The 18,071-nt window shown below is 41.2% G+C and overlaps 1 protein-coding gene across 4 annotated transcripts in view; it reads right to left on the bottom strand.

Annotated features, from left to right (window-relative positions):
• ptprfa (protein tyrosine phosphatase receptor type Fa) overlaps positions 1 to 18,071 on the bottom strand; it is a 358,686-nt gene that overhangs the window by 209,709 nt on the left and 130,906 nt on the right. For all 4 annotated transcript variants that reach the window (XM_072273546.1, XM_072273548.1, XM_072273547.1 and 1 more), the window contains exons 3-4: positions 5,889 to 6,034; positions 5,055 to 5,196 (exon numbers count right to left, since the gene is read on the bottom strand). In XM_072273546.1, the coding sequence (XP_072129647.1) occupies positions 5,055 to 5,196; positions 5,889 to 6,034 (288 nt within the window). The remainder of the gene's footprint in view (positions 1 to 5,054; positions 5,197 to 5,888; positions 6,035 to 18,071) is intronic.

Here is an 18,071-nt window from a genome sequence, read left to right as displayed (position 1 = left end):
ACTATGCATCTACCAGGTAACATCATCCCTGCTGTAAAGTATGGTGGAGGAAGCATCAAGCTATGGGGATGGTTATCAACAACAGGGACTGGCTATTTGGTCAGGATTGATGGGAAGGTGAATGCTGCTAAATACAGTGAGAGATTCCGGATAAAAACCTGCTAGCGTCCCCCAGAAACCTTAAATGGGGGAGAAAGTTTTCTTTCAGTAGGACAACTACCCAAAATACACTGCTACAGCAATCATGGATTGGTTTCAGATGAAGAAAACTGATGTCCTTGAGTGGCTAGTCAGAGTCCTGACCATAACCCAATCGAACACCTCTGGCACCACCACTCCCCAACTATTTTGCAAGGAAGCGTCTTCAAATTGTGCTAAGCTAATAGGGACTTATCCAAAAAGACTCTGGCTGTAATAGCTGTGAGAGGTGGTTCAATCAAGTGCTGAGCAAAAGGAGATGAAAATGCTGATATGTCAGTTTTTGAATTTTAGCTTTTCACACTTTACAACTTTCCCTTTTTGGGGGCTCTACTGTGAGGGGGGAGAGAGAAAGGAGCATGTGATTCATAAATAAAAATTTCCAGTTGTAATATTAATGTATTAAAAGTATTCACCCTCTTCCCTTGGAAGTTCTCATGTCTTATTGTTTTACAACATTGAATGACAGTGCATTTAATTAGGTGTTTTTGATACTGATCAACAGAAAAAGACTCTTTCGTGTCAAAGTAAAAACAAATTTCTACAAAGTGATCTAAATTAATTACAAATATATTAAAAAATACAAAATGATTGTTTGCATAGGTATTCACCCCCTTCCAGTCAGTATTTAGTAGATCCACCTTTGGTGGCAATTACAGCCTTCAGTCTGTGTGGATAGTTGTCTGTCAGCTTTGATCATCTGGACACTGCAATTCTTCCCCATTCTTTACAAAACCACTCAAGCTCTGTCAGATTGCATGGGGATCATGAGGGAACACCCATTTTCAAGTCCAGCCACAAATTCTCAATTGGATTGAGGTCTGGACTCTAACTTGGCCACTCCAGGACATTAACTTTGTTGTTTTTAAGCCATTCCTGTGTAGCTTTGGCTTCATGCTTGGGGTCATTGTCTTGCTGGTGAACAAATCTTCTCCCAAGTCACAGTTCTCTTGCAAACATCTCCAGGTTTGCCTCCAGTATTTCCCTGTATTTTGCTGCGTTCATTTTACCCTCTGCCTTCCAGGGCCTGCTGCAGTGAAGCAACCCCACAGCATGATGCACACACCACCATGGTTCACGGTAGGGATGATGTGTTTTTAATGTTGTGTGGTGTTTGGCTTACAGAAAACATAGCGTTTAGTCTGATCACCAAAAAGCTCAATTTTGGTTTCATCAGACCACAGAACCTTCTTCCAGCTGACTTCAGAGTCTCCCACATGCCTTCTGGCAAACTCTAGCTGTGATTTTATGAGAGTTTTTCTTCCCCACAGTGGCTTTCTCTTTGTCACTGTCCCAGAAAGCTGTGACTGGTGAAGCACCCAGGCAACAGCTTTTGTATGCACAGTCTCTCCCATCTCAGCCACTGAAGCTTGTAACTCCTCCAGAGTTGCCACAGGTCTCTTGGTGGCCACCCTCACTTGTCTCCTTCTTGAAAGGTCACTCAGTTTTTGAGGATGGGCTGCTGTAGGCAGATTTACAGCTGTGCCATATTCTTTCCATTTCTTGATGATTGACTTAACTGTACTCCAAGGGATATTCGGTGACCTGGAAATTTCCTTATATCCATCTCCTGACTTGCGCTTTTCAATAATCTTTTCAAAAAGTTGCCTGGGCTGTTCTTTTAAAAACGCAAACATGAGGAAATCTGCAGATGCTGGAAATTCAAGCAACACACACAAAATGCTCATGGAACGCAGCAGGCCAAGCAGCATCTATTGGAAGAGGTACAGTCCACGTTTCCGGCCAAGACCCTTCGTCAGAACTAACTGAAAGAAGAGATAGTAAGAGATTTGAAAGTGGGAGGGGGAGGGGGAGATCTGAAATGATAGGAGAAGGCAGGAGGGGGAGGGATGGAGCTAAGAGCTGGAAAGTTGATTGGCAAAAGGGATACAAGGCTGGAGAAGGGAGAGGATCATGGGACGGGAAGCCTAAGGCCTCCTCTACTCTCAAGATGAAGCCACACTCAGGTTGGAGGAACACCACCTAATATTCCATCTGGGTAGCCTCCAGTCTGATGGCATGGACACTGACTTCTCGAACTTCCGTTAATGCCCCTCCTCCCCTTCTTACCCGATCCCTTATTTATTTATTTTTATTTTTCCTTTTTTTCTCTCTCTTTTTTCTCCCTCTGTCCCTCTCACTATAACTCCTTGCCTGCTCTCCATCTTCCTCCGGGCTCCCTCCCCCCCACTTTCTTTCCCCCTAAGCTTCCCGTCCCATGATCCTCTCCCTTCTTCAGCCTTGTATCGCTTTTGCCAATCAACTTTCCAGCTCTTAGCTCCATCCCTCCCTTTCCTGTTTTCTCCTATAATTTTGGATCTCCCCCTCCCCCTCTCAAATCTCTTATTATCTCTTCTTTCAGTTAGTCTTGACGAAGGGTCTTGGCTCAAAACATCGACTGTACCTCTTCCAATAGATGCTGCCTGGCCTGCAGCGTTCCACCAGCATTTTGTGTGGTGTGTTCTTTTGTCTCCATGGTGTAGTTTTTGCCAGGATATTGACTGAGTAGCTGTTGGGTCTTCCTGATACAGGTGTATTTTTACTACAATCAATTGAAACACCTTGACTGCTCACAGGTGATCTCCATTTACCGAATTGTGTGACTTCGGAAACCAATTGGCTGCACCAGTGATGATCTGGTGTGTCATATTAAAGGGAGTGAATACTTATGCAATCAATTACTTAGTTGTTATTATTTGTAAATATTTTAGGTCAGTTTCTAGAGATCTGTTTTCACTTTGACACAAAAATAGCCAAATTAAATCCACTGTGATTCAATGTTGTAAAATAATTCAAAGTTTTCATGTTTTAATAGGCACTGTATGTGAACAAAGCAGAGATAGTGAACAAAAATAAGCAATGACCTTGCCAGACCACAAAGAGTACAAGCAGCTCAATGGACTGCAACATTGTTTTACCAGAATGATACCCAAATTCAAGGAGATTAATTATAAATCAAGATTATAGAGAATCTCTGGACTGTTGAATGTTAGTTGTTAATTTGCTTGAACCTTTCAAGCTATAATAAAAACTAGAGTGCAAGGAAAGAGAAACCCCACTGTTTTACAGTATGTGCAATTAGAGAATTATGGCCAACATTGGACAAGGAAAAAAGAATGGATGAATTTCTTTAAACATTAGGTTGTAAATATTTGGAATTCTCTACTGTGAAAGGTTCTGGAAGCTTGAGTATATCCATTACTTCAGGGGTCCCCAACCTTTTTTGCACCACGGACCAGTTTAATATTGACAATATTCTTGTGGACCGGCCGACCTGGGGGGGGGGGGGGGGGGGGGGACATTTGTGTTTACTCCATAAAGACTACCATGACCATGAAGCCTTGCGTGGTCACCTGTATGCACATGCGTGACGTGCGCATGCGTGTATGTGCCGATCTTTTTCCCACAAATCGGTTTTGGCTTAATCTTCCCGACTATACAGTACATACATTATTTCTACTTTATATAGGCTGTGTATTTATCATATCATTCCTGCTTTTACCATATGTCAGTGTTATTTTAGGTTTTGTGTGTTACTTGGTATGATTTGGTAGGTTATTTTTTGGCTCAAAACTTTTTCGCATATAAATTAATGGTAATTGCTTCTTCGCTTTACGCCATTTCGGCACGAAAGGTTTCATAGGAACACTCTACCTTAGCGGGGGAAATTGGGGACAGTTGGCAACCCTATGTTCAAGTTCAACAATGCACGACAGGGAACGAGGAAAGGTGCAGCTGACTCATATCGTTTCCTCGTGGCCCGGTAGCACAGGCTTTGTGGCCCGGTGGTTGGGGACCTCTGCATTACTTGACCATTAGATTTTTGGATTACAAGTGAGTGTAGGGAATAGGTCAAAAAGGATGAGGAAGATGAAAGTCATTATCTCACTGATTTTCTGAGTTTCCTCTGCAAGTTTCAGGACCAATTCCTCCTACTTTTCTTACGCTAAGTTCCAGGAAAAAAAATGTACTTCATAGATGTGTAATAGTCAGAAACTTTCTACCGGAAATATTAATTGATGAATGCTCATCCCTCAATTTTAAATCTGAAAATGACAGATTATTTTCAAATAAAGGTATTAGGAATTTAATAAGTACAGCTGTACAGAATTGGGTCTCAGTGATAGAACTCATAAATATAAATTCAAGGTGAAAGAGGTACAAAATCCTACTTCATTTATTCTGTTTTCCTTCCTCTGATTTCGTAGACTCTTAATTATACTGACATCACTTCAAGCACCTTTGCAGTGTGTTCTTCAAGCTAGAATTGCAAGTAATTCTCCAAGCTGCTGTTTTTTCCTTGTCTTCCATCCCTGTAGCTTCATATTCAATGAAGTAACATCCTCCTTTACTAGCAGAGTCAAACATGTTTCTTGTCCAATTCATTTTAGCATTCCAAAGGTATCACTGCTTTTTCAACTCCCCTTTGTATCTTTGTCCCTTCTTTAATCACCTCAATACCTGGTCTTACCTTTCTTAAGAACTAACATGTTCACTGCACAAGTCTTTTCCTGTCCTATCTTCCCACTATTCCAAATTCTCAGATATAATTGCTCAAGAATATTTTTCAATAGAAGTTTATGAAGAAGAAATGAAGATTTGTAACATTCAGCACAGAAATTAGAGCATATAAATCTTCGTTATTTTCCATTGTTTTCATTATAATTCCTGTTCTTAAAAGCTCCTGTATTTTTTTTCTTATAACACAGAATTTTTTAAAAAATCACTAAATATGCACATCCCTTTATAGGTTGACAACTATACTCACCAACACATTGACTGATACCAAAATAAGATTTGATATTGCATCTATTAACAAAGTGCTACATAAAAGGAGAAAAAAACAAGTTGATTACCTGATAGCACTGTTAACTTGGCACTTGTTGTTATCTCCCCAATACTATTTGTAGCTGTACATTCATAAATTGCTTCATCTCGTGGCGCCCTTAATGGTTGAATTCTTAGCACTGAACCAGTGCCATCATCGAATTCTATAACCTGAAAGATCAGTTAAAGAAGATATAATTGAATGCTGAAGTTATGGAAGAGGTAAAGAATGAGAGTCCTAAAGATTTTTCTCCACTATTAATAATTCTTCACAACATCAAGTAATCAGCAAAGATCGGCTTATTTGCTTTGTATGAGGAGCTACTCAGCAAATATTTCTCTCGCTCATTACACAAAGCTATAAAAGTTAGTTTCTCCCATTAGTGGATATACAGTTCTATAAAGGACAACTGGGAAAGGTGGTGTACAATACAATACTGTGCCATAAGGAACTGAGAGTGCCTGACTTTACCAGCATCAGCCAAAGCTCAGGTATCAATGAGATATAAAACTTAAAAGTATTAATTAGGTAAAAGGCAGTTTTCAAATTAATTACTCTACAGGCAGTCCCAAGTTATGTAATTTCTCAATAAATCAGAACATGCATTTTCTATAATAACCATTCTCGTATCACTTCATATACTCTTCCCATAATTCTTTCACCTCACTGAATAATCAGCCTAACATCATCCATAATTGGACTACATACAGTACCCAGTCATTAATAGTGAAAAAACATTATTACTAATATAAAATTGAAAATGCTTTAAAATGTATGGGAGAATTTGTGTAAAATTAGATTTCTGGAAATCAGGTCATTCATAACCCAGGGAGCCTCTGTACTTGAACTGTAAATTTTTTACCTCAAAGCGCTGGGAACTGACTTTCTTCCCTTTCTTCATCCACGTGATACGTGGTTTAGGCTCTGCTGCAGCTTGGCACACAAATGAAGCCACTCCTCCAGATATTCCAATCTGATCCACAGGGATTCGGGTAAAAGTTGGCATACCTGCAAAATGTCAAGGTGTTGCAGGTTAGTTCAACAACCTAAATTTCACTTTCAAACATGCAAAGTTTAAATGCAATTAAATCTTGCGGAATTAGAATGACCGTGGATAGTGTATTGGGTGATGAGCAGGAGGCAAAGAGTAGAAATAAAGGGCACCTTCCTGACTGGCTTGCCAGTGACTTACTCGGTGTTCCACAGGGGTTGGCGTTGGGGCCACTTCTTTTTAGGTTGTACATCAATGATTTGGATGTCGGAATTAATGACTTTGTGACCAGGTCTGTGGACTATACGAAGATAGGTGGATAGGCTGAGAAACCAGAGAGGCTGCAGAAGTACTTAAACGGATTAGGAGAATGGGCAAAGAAGTGGTAGATGAAATACCGTGTGAGGAAGTATACAGTCATGCACTTTGATAGAAGGAATAAACGCACAGGCCATTTACTAAATGAGGGAAAATTCAAAACTCTAAGGTACAAAAGGACTTGGGAGTCCTTGTGTAGTATTCCTTAAAGTTTAATTTGCAGGTTAAGTTGATGGTGAGGAAGACAAATGAAATGTTAGCATTCATTTTGAGAGGAGTAGAATATATACAGCAATGTTGAGACTTTATAAGGCACTGGTGAGGCCTCACTTATATTGGGAGTATTATGGGTAGTGTTGGGCCCCTTTCTCATTAAAGGATGTGCTGACATTTCAGAGGGAGCAGAGGAGGTTCATGAGAATGATTCTGCAAATGAAATACTGATTGTATGAGGAGCAATTTTTTTTCTTTTCTTCATTTTTCTTTTTTTTTTTTAAAAAACACTGCTCGGGGAGAAGGGCCTGCACTGCGCAGGCGCGTGACGTAGCGTGCCAAGGTTTAAAAACAGACCACCATATACAGCGGGCAGCGGAGTGAGAGGGAGCAGAGTGGGACGGCTTCGGCTCAACAGGCTTCAGCGAGAAAAGGCAGAGGCCAGGGTAGGTTCTGGTAAGTTTTTTGTTCAGTTTGTTTAGAGTAGAGAGAATGACAGGCAGGATGTTGGAATGCTCCTCTTGCAGGATGTGGGAAGTCAGGGAGCCCTCCGGTGTCCCTGACAACAACACCTGCAAGAAGTGCATCCAGCTGCAGCTCCTAACAAACCGCGTTCGGGAACTGGAGCAGGAGCTGGATAACCTCCGGATCTTTCAGGAGAATGAGGAGATTATAGATAGTAGCTACAGGGAGGTAGTTACGCCACAGGAGCAGAGCACAGGAAATTGGGCCACTTTCCGGCGAGGGAAGAGGAAAGGGCAGGCAGAGCAGGGTTCCCCTGTGGCCATTCCCCTCAACAAGTATACCGCATTGGGTACCGCTGGGGGGGGATGACTTACAAGCTGCAGCAGCCAAATCTCTGGCACTGAGTCTGGTTCTACAGTGCAGAAGGGAGGGTAGAAAAAGAGGACAGCAGTAGTGATAGGGGACTCGATAGTTAGAGGTGCAGATAGGAGGTTCTGTGGTCGTGACAGAGAGTCCAGGATGGTCTGTTGCCTCCTGGGTGCCAGGGTCAAGGATGTCTCTGATTGCTTGCATGACATTCTCAAGTGGGAGGGTGATCATCCAGATGTCATGGTGCACATCGGTACCAATGACATAGCAAGGAAGAGTGAGGAGGTCCTGGAAAGTGAGTATAGAGAGCTTGGTAGGAAGTTGAAAAGCAGGACCTCGAGGGTGGTAATCTCAGGATTGCCACCTGTGCTATGTGCCAGTGAGGGTAAGAATAGGATGCTCTGGAGGAGGAACAAGTGGCTGAGGAACTGGTGTAGGGGGCAGGGTTTCAGATTTCAGGATCATTGGGACCTCTTCTGGGGCAGGTGGGACCTGTACAAGAGAGACGGGTTACACTTGAACTACAAGGGGACCAATATCCTTTCAGGGAGGTTTGTTAGTGCTATTGGGGAGGCTTTAAAGTAGATTTGCAGGGGGATGGGCACCAGAGTGCCAGAGCTGACAGTGGGGCTGGGGTGAAAATAAATGATGTTAAAAGTTCAAGCAAAGCCGCAAATAGAACGGTTGTGAGTGGTGGTAATAATCTTCTGAGGTGTATATATTTCAATGCTAGGAGTATTGCGGGGAAGGCAGACGAGTTGAGGGTATGGATTGACACGTGGAATTATGACGTTATAGCAATTAGTGAAACTTGGCTACAGGAGGGGCAGGAGTGGCAGCTTAATATTCCAGGGTTCCGATGTTTCAGATGTGATAGAGGCAGAAGAATGAAAGGTGGGGGGGGGGGGGGGGGGCGGGTAGCATTGCTTGTCAGGGAAAATGTTACGGTAGTGCTCAGGCAGGACAGATTAGAGGTCTTGTCTACTGAGTCCTTATGGATGGAGCTGAGAAACAGGAAAGGTATGGCCACATTAGTGGGGTTGTATTATAGACCACCCAATAGTCAGCGAGAATTGAAGGAGCAAATCTGCAGAGAGAGAACAGGCAACTGCAGGAAACAAAGTTGTGGTGGTAGGGGATTTTAATTTTCCACATATTGATTGGGACCCCCATACTGTTAGGGGTCTAGATGGGTTAGAGTTTGTAAAATGTGTTCAGGAAAGTTTTCTAAATCAATATATAGAGGTACCAACTAGAGGGGATGTAATATTAGATCTCCTATTAGTAAATGAGTTAGGACAAGTGACAGAAGTACGTGTAGGGGAGCACTTTGGTTCCAGTGATCATAACACCATTAGTTTCAACTTGATCATGGATAACAATAGATCTGGTCCTCGGGTTGAGGTTCTAAACTGGAAGGCGGCCAAATTTGAAGAAATGAGAAAGGATCTAAAAAGCGTGGATTGGGACAGGTTGTTCTCTGGCAAGGATGTGATCGGTAAGTGGGAAGCCTTCAAAGGAGAAATTTTGAGAGTGCAGAGCTTGTATGTTCCTGTCAGGATTAATGGCAAAGTTAATAGGAATAAGGAACTGTGGTTCTCAAGGGATATTGCAACTCTGATAAAGAAGAGAGAGTTGTATGACACATATAGGAAACAGGGAGTAAATCAGGTGCTTGAGGAGTATAAAAAGTGCAAGAAAATACTTAAGAAGGAAATCAGGAGGGCTAAAAGAAGACATGAGGTTGCCTTGGCAGTCAATGTGAAGGATAATCCAAAGAGCTTTTACAGATATATTAAGAGTAAAAGGATTGTAAGGGATAAAGTTGGTCCTCTTGAAGATCAGAGTGGTTGGCTATGTGCGGAACCAAAAGAAGTGGGGGAGATCCTAAATGGGTTTTTTTGCGTCTGTATTTACTAAGGAAACTGGCATGAAGTCTATGGAATTAAGGGAAACAGGTAGTGAGATCATGGAAACTGTACAGATTGAAAAGGAGGAGGTGCTTGCTATCTTGAGGAAAATTAAAGTGGATAAATCCCCAGGATCTGACAGGGTATTCCCTCGGATCTTGAAGGAGACTAGTGTTGAAATCGCAGGGGCCCTAACAAATATATTTAAAATGTCGGTGTCTACGGGTGAGGTGCCGGAGGATTGGAGAATGGCTCATGTTTTTCCGTTGTTTAAAAAAGGATAGAAAAGTAATCTGGGAAATTATAGGCTGTTAAGTTTGACGTCAGTAGTAGGTAAGTTATTGGAGGGAGTACTAAGAGACAGAATCTACAAGCATTTGGATAGACAGGGAGAGTCAACATGGCTTTGTGCGTGGTAGGTCATGTTTGACCAATCTATTGGAGTTTTTCGAGGAGGTTACCAGGATGAAGGGTAGGCAGTGGATGTTGTCTACATGGACTTCAGTAAGGCCTTTGACAAGGTCCCGCATGGGAGGTTAGTTAGGAAAATTCAGTCGCTAGGCATACATGGAGAGGTGGTAAATTAGATTAGACATTGGCTTAATGGAAGAAGCCAAAGAGTGGTAGTAGAGGATTGCTTCTCAGGGTGGAGGCCTGTGACTAGTGGTGTGCCACAGGGATCAGTGCTGGGTCCATTGTTATTTGTCATCTATATCAATGATCTGGATGATAATGTGGTAAACCGGATCAGCAAATTTGCTGATGATACAAAGATTGGAGGTGTAGTGGACAGTGAGGAAGGTTTTCAAAGCTTGCAGAGGGACTTGAACCAGCTGGAAAAATGGGCTGAAAAATGGCAGATGGAGTTTAATACTGACAAGTGTGAGGTATTGCACTTTGGAAGGACAAACCAAGGTAGAACATACAGGGTAAATGGTAAGGCACTGAGGAGTGCAGTAGAATAGAGGGATCTGGGAATACAGATACAAAATTCCCTAAAAGTGGCGTCACAGGTAGATAGGGTCGTAAAGAGAGCTTTTGGTACATTGGCCTTTATTAATCAAGGTATTGAGTATAACAGCTGGATTGTTACGATGAGGTTGTAAAAGGCATTGGTGAGGCAGAATCTGGAGTATTATGTTCAGTTTTGGTCACCAAATTACAGGAAGGTTATTAATAAGGTTGAAAGAGTACAGAGAAGGTTTACAAGGATGTTGCCGGGACTTGAAAAACTCAGTTACAGAGAAAGGTTGAATAGATTAGGACTTTATTCCCTGGAGCGTAGAAGAATAGGGGAGATTTGATAGAGGTATATAAAATCATGATGGGTATAGATAGAGTGAATGCAAGCAGGCTTTTTCCACGGAGGCAAGGGGAGAGAAAAACCAGAGGACATGGGTTAAGGGTGAAGGGGGAAAAGTTCAAAGGGAACATTTGGGGGGGCTTCTTCACACAGAGAGTGGTGGGAGTGTGGAATGAGCTGCCAGACAAGGTGGTTAATGCGGGTTCTTTTTTTTTTAATATTTAAGAATAAATTGGACAGATACATGGATGGGAGGTGTATGGAGACATATGGTCCGTGTGCAGGTCAGTGGGACTAGGCAGAAAATGGTTCGGCACAGCCAAGAAGGGCTAAAAGGCCTGTTTCTGTGCTGTAGTTTTTCTATGGTTTCTAATTGATGTCTCTGGGCCTTTACTTGCTGGAATTTAGGAGAATGAAGTGGGAGGGAGGGGATCTCATTGAAAGCTGTCAAATGTTGAAAGGCCTAGATATGTTGGATGTGGAGAGGATGCTTCTTATGGTGAGGGAGTCTAGGACCCAGGGCACAGCCTCAGAATAGAGAAAATCCATTTAGAACAGAGATCAGGAGGAATTTCTTTAGCCAGAGGGTGGTGAAGCTGTGGAATTCTTTGCCATATGTGGTTGTGAAGCCCAGGTTATTGGGCGTATTTAAGGCAAGTTGATAGGTTCTTGATTAGTCAGGGTATGAAAGGTTACAGGGACAAGACAGGAGAATGGGTCTGAGAAGGAACTAAATCAGCCATGATGAAATGACGGAGCAGACATGATGGGCCAAATGGTCTAATTCTGCTCTCATGTCTTATAGTCTATTTTATCATATTTCAAGTAGAATGAGCACCTTCAAAATAACACAATAAAAGATGTGTATACTCAGATTGTGACATACAAATTAAGAAAGGTTAGGGCATAGCTTTTTAGATTTGGTGTAAATGGTACTACCCTTGCTGCGTCAGGGCTGACTGCAGGGACCAAGTTCAACATAGATAATGTGGTAAACTCTGTTACAAGAGTGGTTGTACCATCCTTGCAGGTTAGAAAGTTGTGGGTTCTGGAATTTTACCTCATAATCTATAATCAAAATTCAATTCAATAATGCTCCTTTTCCACGTTCTACCTTTTGGACGAGACATCAAATTAAGGGCCTATCTATTCTCTCAGAGGAGCTCATAAAAAGATTTGATGACATTAATCCAAAAAGCAAGGTCAGCACAATTCAAATAAGCAAACAGTTTCTTTAACTTCGTCCTAAACTGCTAAAATGCAGCCACTAACTTTAAGAATTAACCCAAAGTCAATTTTAAAATTCAAAGTACATTAAACACACATATTCTTGGGCTTGTGAGATTTGTCATGCCCATAGCACTTCCAGCAGCTCTTTACAGTAGCTTCTACTTCTATTTTTATAACAAATTTAGTATAAATCTAACCGTTCACAATTTCAGGGTTAATTATACGTTGATTATTGTGCTGAAAGCTCTGATGGGCCGACTCAAGTGTCAATTTTACCAAATACCAGTTGGTTCATGCAAGGTTTTCATGATGAAATAAAAATATACATCTCATTAAGTATGTAATTTAATCCCAACTGCAAAATTTGTTAATTACATAGCAATTTACACTACGCTGCGTTCAGAGTATACAAGAAAATAAGAGAAAAGTCCCTTTTCAAGTTCCACCATTTGGATAAGACATTAAATTGAGGCCCTGTTTATTCTCTTACAAGATTTAATGAAATAAAGCCCTAATCCAAAAAGCAAAACAATAATTTTGGAAACTATTACTGTTAATAGGACTTTCTAATATCTTGTGCTCCTGCAAATTATTTAAAAAGTTTCTTCATGAACACAGCAGTTCGAGACTCTAGGCATATACAGTATTCTGTTGTGTCTTGTCAAATCATCTTTTTTCACAAAAAAATGATATGCTTTAAAGTTATAACACAGAAGGAAGAAACCAGATTGTGTCAACCTTTCAACCTGTATCCAAGCAAATACCTCTTGTGATTTTTTGATCTATATTTTTCCAGATCATTTTAGCCTCTTACCCAATGCAATGTACTGTACATCTGAGTCCAGATTCATAGGGCAGCACAATAGCTATAAGGAAAAGATTAGATGGACTCACCTTCCTGTTTAATATTTCAGCTACTTAGCAATTTGAGAAAATGGAATTGTTTCTTGCTCAAAACTATTAACCCCAGGAAATGAATTTAACAGCCTTACAGTTCTATGCTGAATCTCTAACTCCTAAATCTTGATCCAAGCAACAATAGAAACACCTGGTCCTCTCTCTTCAGTTCATGGCTAAATTGTTGAAAATATCTTACACTTTTCTGTACTTGCTTGAATTATATCTAGTGCAAAATTTCCAATGTTTTCATGTCTTTCGTGAATCTGTAGTTCCTCATACCACTTGACTGTAGCTGAAATTCCACAATTAATGGTTACAGGTCTCCCTTCACTTATGAAGGAAAATATTTTAGTCTGTGAAAACTCATAAATTAATGTTAATTTATGTGTTTCCGATCAGTTTCACCATAAAAGCTGTCTGTATTCCAGAGCTCTTTTGCAAAAGTCCCTTAAAGTACACCAACACAAGTATCTCAAATAACCATACTTTTAAGGAAATAATATTATCGCCTCATCAGATGAGACATGTCGTCGTTCTCTACTCTTGCCCTTCCACCATTTATAAGAGCATGTCAAACACTCTCCAAACACTTGCTTTCTCCGTCAGCCCACATCTACCCTTTCAAATAGGCCTTTGACCCCCAACCTCACCACATCCCCAGCTCTTCCAAACTCTTTCGGCTTCTTGCTGTCCACAATTCCACGCTCCCACAAGATTAATTATTTTGGCCACTGCTGAGACCATACCGTTGCCGCATAACAAATCTCACGCTGTACAAGACAGCGATAAAAAACCGGACTCTGATTCTACACCTGGAACACTGCGTACAATATGGGTTTCCCTGTTTAAGAAAGGAAGGATATTAATGTTTTGGAAACAGTTCAGAAAGGTTTACCATCGGACATCTGAAACAGATGACTTTATCTCAAGAGAAAAGAGAGGGTAGAGTGAGCTTTTGCTGGGATTTAGAAAAGTGAGCAACAATTTGATTGAAACTTCTAAGATATTGACAGGATACATGTTTTGGTATTTGTCTTGTGGAAGATTCAGGATGGCACTGGAAATATTCTGCTGGCTGCTCACAAAACTGCCAGCTTTTCCACTAAGTATACTTTTTCTGCACTACAATCACTGCAATCCACAGTCTGTAATTTCCCCTTTAAGAGGGTCGCTTTTGAACCATCTAAACAATCTAGTGATGTTGCAGTCTCCTAAGGGACTCAGCTAACTGAACTATCGAGAATGCTGCTGCTACTTCCATTGCTGGAGTGGACTTAGGGCTGGATTGAAGTGGATTGAAACGGCGGGGCCTAGCCCCAAGAGCAAAACTGAACTGATGTTTAGTCAATTTAAGCAATAAGCCAGATGAAAGAGGGCACAGGACCAACTGGTGTTCAGTTCACTTCTATGTGTCAGCCAAACCCCCCTCAATAAGCCTGTCCCATCTGCCTGGGTTTGACCTGTCTCCATCTCTTCTCGCTGCTGCTGTGGGACAGGTGGCAGAGGAATCTTGGGTTCCACACAGCTAGGTTCGGGAGCAGATGTTATCTTGTAGCTGTCAGGCTACTGGACAAGCTTCACACACCTCTGCATTGACCTGACTCTGCAGCTGTGGCCTGCACCGTCACGTCCAGAGACACCCTCAGCTCGTTTCCAGGAGGAAAACTAATATGACCTTTGGTTACCATGAAGCCAGGAAATATTCTTTCGTGCCTCGAGATTAATATGCTTGAAGGAATTCTATTTTGAAAGATGTTGTTTAGGGGGTCAGATCTTTGGAAAATTTTATGCCACCATGGTACTTGGACCTGCTGTCTCACCTGCTTGATGGATTTTAAGCAGGCTTGCATACCTCTTGACATGCTCAACCTGGCTCTGGACGGCCATCAATTTATCAACATTTCCAGAAAACCATCACTCACCAAATTAATCACACTTTCCTCTGAATCATCATCTAAGGCAGGGTCGCATGCCACTGATCTCAACACATACTTACTTTCCATTCTATGACAATACCCCATTGTTCTTTGTAGCACATGATGAATTGCCACTGCTAATACATCACTACAATCAATAGAAGTTTTTCTTCCATTTGACATTAGTTTCCACAGCCAATTACTGTATATCAGTTAACTGCTATTTCTTTATATAAACAGCAATACATTTCAGAGCACGTGTTGGAGGAATAGACGACAATCTGTATTGACAAAGATTTTCATGCCTGGTTCAACTGCTGCTTATTGGTATATTAAGGGGTATTCATTGTAATGCAAAAACATTTTGTAAATTAGGTTAACATGTACTCTAAAGAATCAAAAGCAACATAGCAAAAGTATGTCTGATCTTAAGTTGCTAATTTGAAGAAGATCTGCATTTAAACAAATGGTCACCTGCAACTAATGAATATTGAAAGCCTTAGATAGAGTGAATGTGGAGAAGATGTTCCCTTTGGTGTCTAGGACTACAGGGTACAACTTCAGAATGCAAGGATATCCCTCTAGAAGAGATAAGGAGGAATTTCTTTAGTCATAGGGTAGTGAATCTGTGGAATTCAGTGGCCAAATCATTGGGTATATTTAAAGCAGAAGTTGATACGTTCTTGATTAATCAGGGCATCAAAGGTTACAGGAAGAGGGCAGTAGAATAGAGTAAAAGGGGATAATAAATTAGTCATGATGGAACGGTGGAGCAGACTCAATGGGCCAAATGGCCTAATTCTGCCCCTATGTCTTTTGTTCTTATACCCTGCCCCTTTAATGTCACAAATCCATTCAAGAAATAGCACTGAGCATCAAGAACTTCGGCTGATGTTACCTAGGACCTCACAGGGCATATTGCAGCATCTCTACTGTTCCTCTGCCTGAAATGAGCCACTCACATCTCCGCTCAAAACACAAAAGTGCTGGAGGACTTTACAGTTCAGGCAGCATCGGTAGAAGGTAATAAACAACCCATAGATCAGGCAAAGATCCTTCATCAGAATTATCCGTTTTGTGAGTTGCTCAAGGTTTACAACAATATGTGTTTTTGATGAACTATATTAAATTTCATTGTTCTTTGAATTTCTGCAAATGGAAGTGAGTGATTAAATCAGCATCCCTGCTAGGAATTATCCAGAAAAGAAATATGGTAATTCAACATCTCTTTCTGGCTTGAAAAAGGCATTCAGCTAGTGCCTTTTGGCATAGATGGATTGATTACCAGCATTTTTTTCCCCAGGGTGCCAAAGGCCAATACCAGAAAACATCCATTTAAGTTAAAAGAAGGTAAGTATAGGGAAGATGTCAGAGGAAGTTTTTTTTAAACAGAGTTGTAAGTGCCCGGAATGTACTGCTAGGAATGGTGGTAGAGGCCAATACATTAGGGACATTTAAGAGACTTTTAGATAGGTACATGGATGTACGGTAAATGGGGGGTTATGGGCTGTGGAGGAAGGAAGGGTTAGATTAGAATCAGGTTTATTATCACTGACATGTGAGGTGAAATTTGTTAACTTAGCAGCAGTTCAATGCAATACATAATCTAGCAGAGAGAGAGAGAAATAATAAAATAAAACATAATAAATAAACAAGTAAAACAATTACGTATATTATTTAAAAATGTGCAAAAACAGAAATACTGTATATTAAAAACGTGAGGTTGAATAGGTTATATAGGTTGGCACAACACTGTGGGCTAAAGGGCTGGCACTGTGCTGTACTATTCTACTTAACCAGTCGAGTGCACAAAAGAATGGAATACATTAATGCATGTTCCACACAGCACAAGTTCTAAATACAAAATCATGGCAATGCTTTGCAAGTCAGTGTATGTTCTAAACAAGGTCTTCAATCTTAAATATTCGCACCATTTCTCTTTCCATGGATGCTGCTATATTATAGCTGTATCAAGAGCAAAGGGATGGCTAGGAAGAGAGTCTTTCTCCTCAGAGGTCAGCAGGGCTGCCTGGGTCTCAAGTCACACAAGAGATGGTGGGAATTTTCATGAACATTTCTTCTCAGTAAACTTAGACTAAGTTAGTTATTGATGCATATGACGCATTTCACTGTATGTTTCAACATTTCAATGTATGTGTGACAAATAAAGCTAATCTTTATCTTTAAATCTAAATGTTATTCTGGAGGATATCTGTATTACCAGGGAAAAGGTAGTCGAAGCCTTACTTTAATCCCCAGGGCTGACCAAATATAGCCTTGGATTGTGTGGGATACCAGAGAAGAAATTGCAGGGGCCCTTGTGGAAGTTAATTGCTTCATCATGAGCCATGGGTGAGGCTCCTGAAGACGTGAAGGTGACAAGTGTTGTTCCATTGTTTAAGGGTAGCAATAACAAGCCAGGGTACTACAGCACTGTCAACCTGACAACACCAACCCATGCAACTCATCATTCCGAGAAACAACTTTCAACCACAAGGGAAGTCAACTGGAGGCAATTCTGAAGGAAAGGATCTGCCAGCATTTGGATAGTCAAGAGTATGATTTGGGGGGGGGGGGGGCAGTGGATGTTGTCTATTTGGACTTTAACAAGGCTTTAGATATGCTAGGCTGGTCTAGAAGGTGAGGTCCCATGGAAACCAGGGAGAGCTAGTAAGGTAAATTCAAAATTGGCTTGGAGAAAGGAAAGCATAAGGTTGTGGTTGAAAGTTGTTTCTCGGAATGATGAGTTGCATGGGTTGGTATTGGGACCCTTGTAATTTTTTATTTATAAAACTGATTTGGATGTGAAGACACAAGACTAGATCAGCAAGTTTGCAGATGACGGGGATCTTATAATCAGGGCATCAAAGGTTACAGGAAGAGGGCAGTAGAATAGAGTAAAAGGGGATAATAAATTAGACATGATGGTACGGTGGAGCAGACTCAATGGGCCATTTTGTTGAAGTTGGAGAAGTCATCATTGAGGTCACACGGAGCACTGTGTACAATTTTGGTCATCCTGTAATTGGAATAATACATTTAAGAGCACAGAAGGCTTACAAGGATGTTGCCAGGACTGGAAAGTCTGAGTTACAGAGAGAGGTTGACCAGGCTGGGTAGATATTCCTTGGAACGCATGAGATTGAGGGGAAAACTTACAGAAATGTTTAAAAATATCAGAGGCATAGATAAGGCGAATGGTAACAGGCTTCTCCCCAGTGCAAGGTAGTTGAAATATAGGAAGCACAGATATAGGGTGAGAGCAAGAATATTTAAAAATGACCCGAGGAGCAAGTTTTTCATAGTCTGCATGAACTCAACTGGCCGAAGGCCTGTACCTGTGCTGCACTGCTCTATGACTGCCGTTCTATGTGCTATAAATGATGAACTATGGGCCCTGCACCAATCCCCTGTGGCACTTCGCTAGTCT

Source organism: Mobula birostris, chromosome 12 (genome assembly GCF_030028105.1).
Source record: "Mobula birostris isolate sMobBir1 chromosome 12, sMobBir1.hap1, whole genome shotgun sequence".
Taxonomy (NCBI): Eukaryota; Metazoa; Chordata; class Chondrichthyes; order Myliobatiformes; family Myliobatidae; genus Mobula; species Mobula birostris.
The sequence above is the reverse complement of the archived record's forward strand: the minus strand, read 5'-3'. Positions and strand labels throughout refer to the sequence as shown.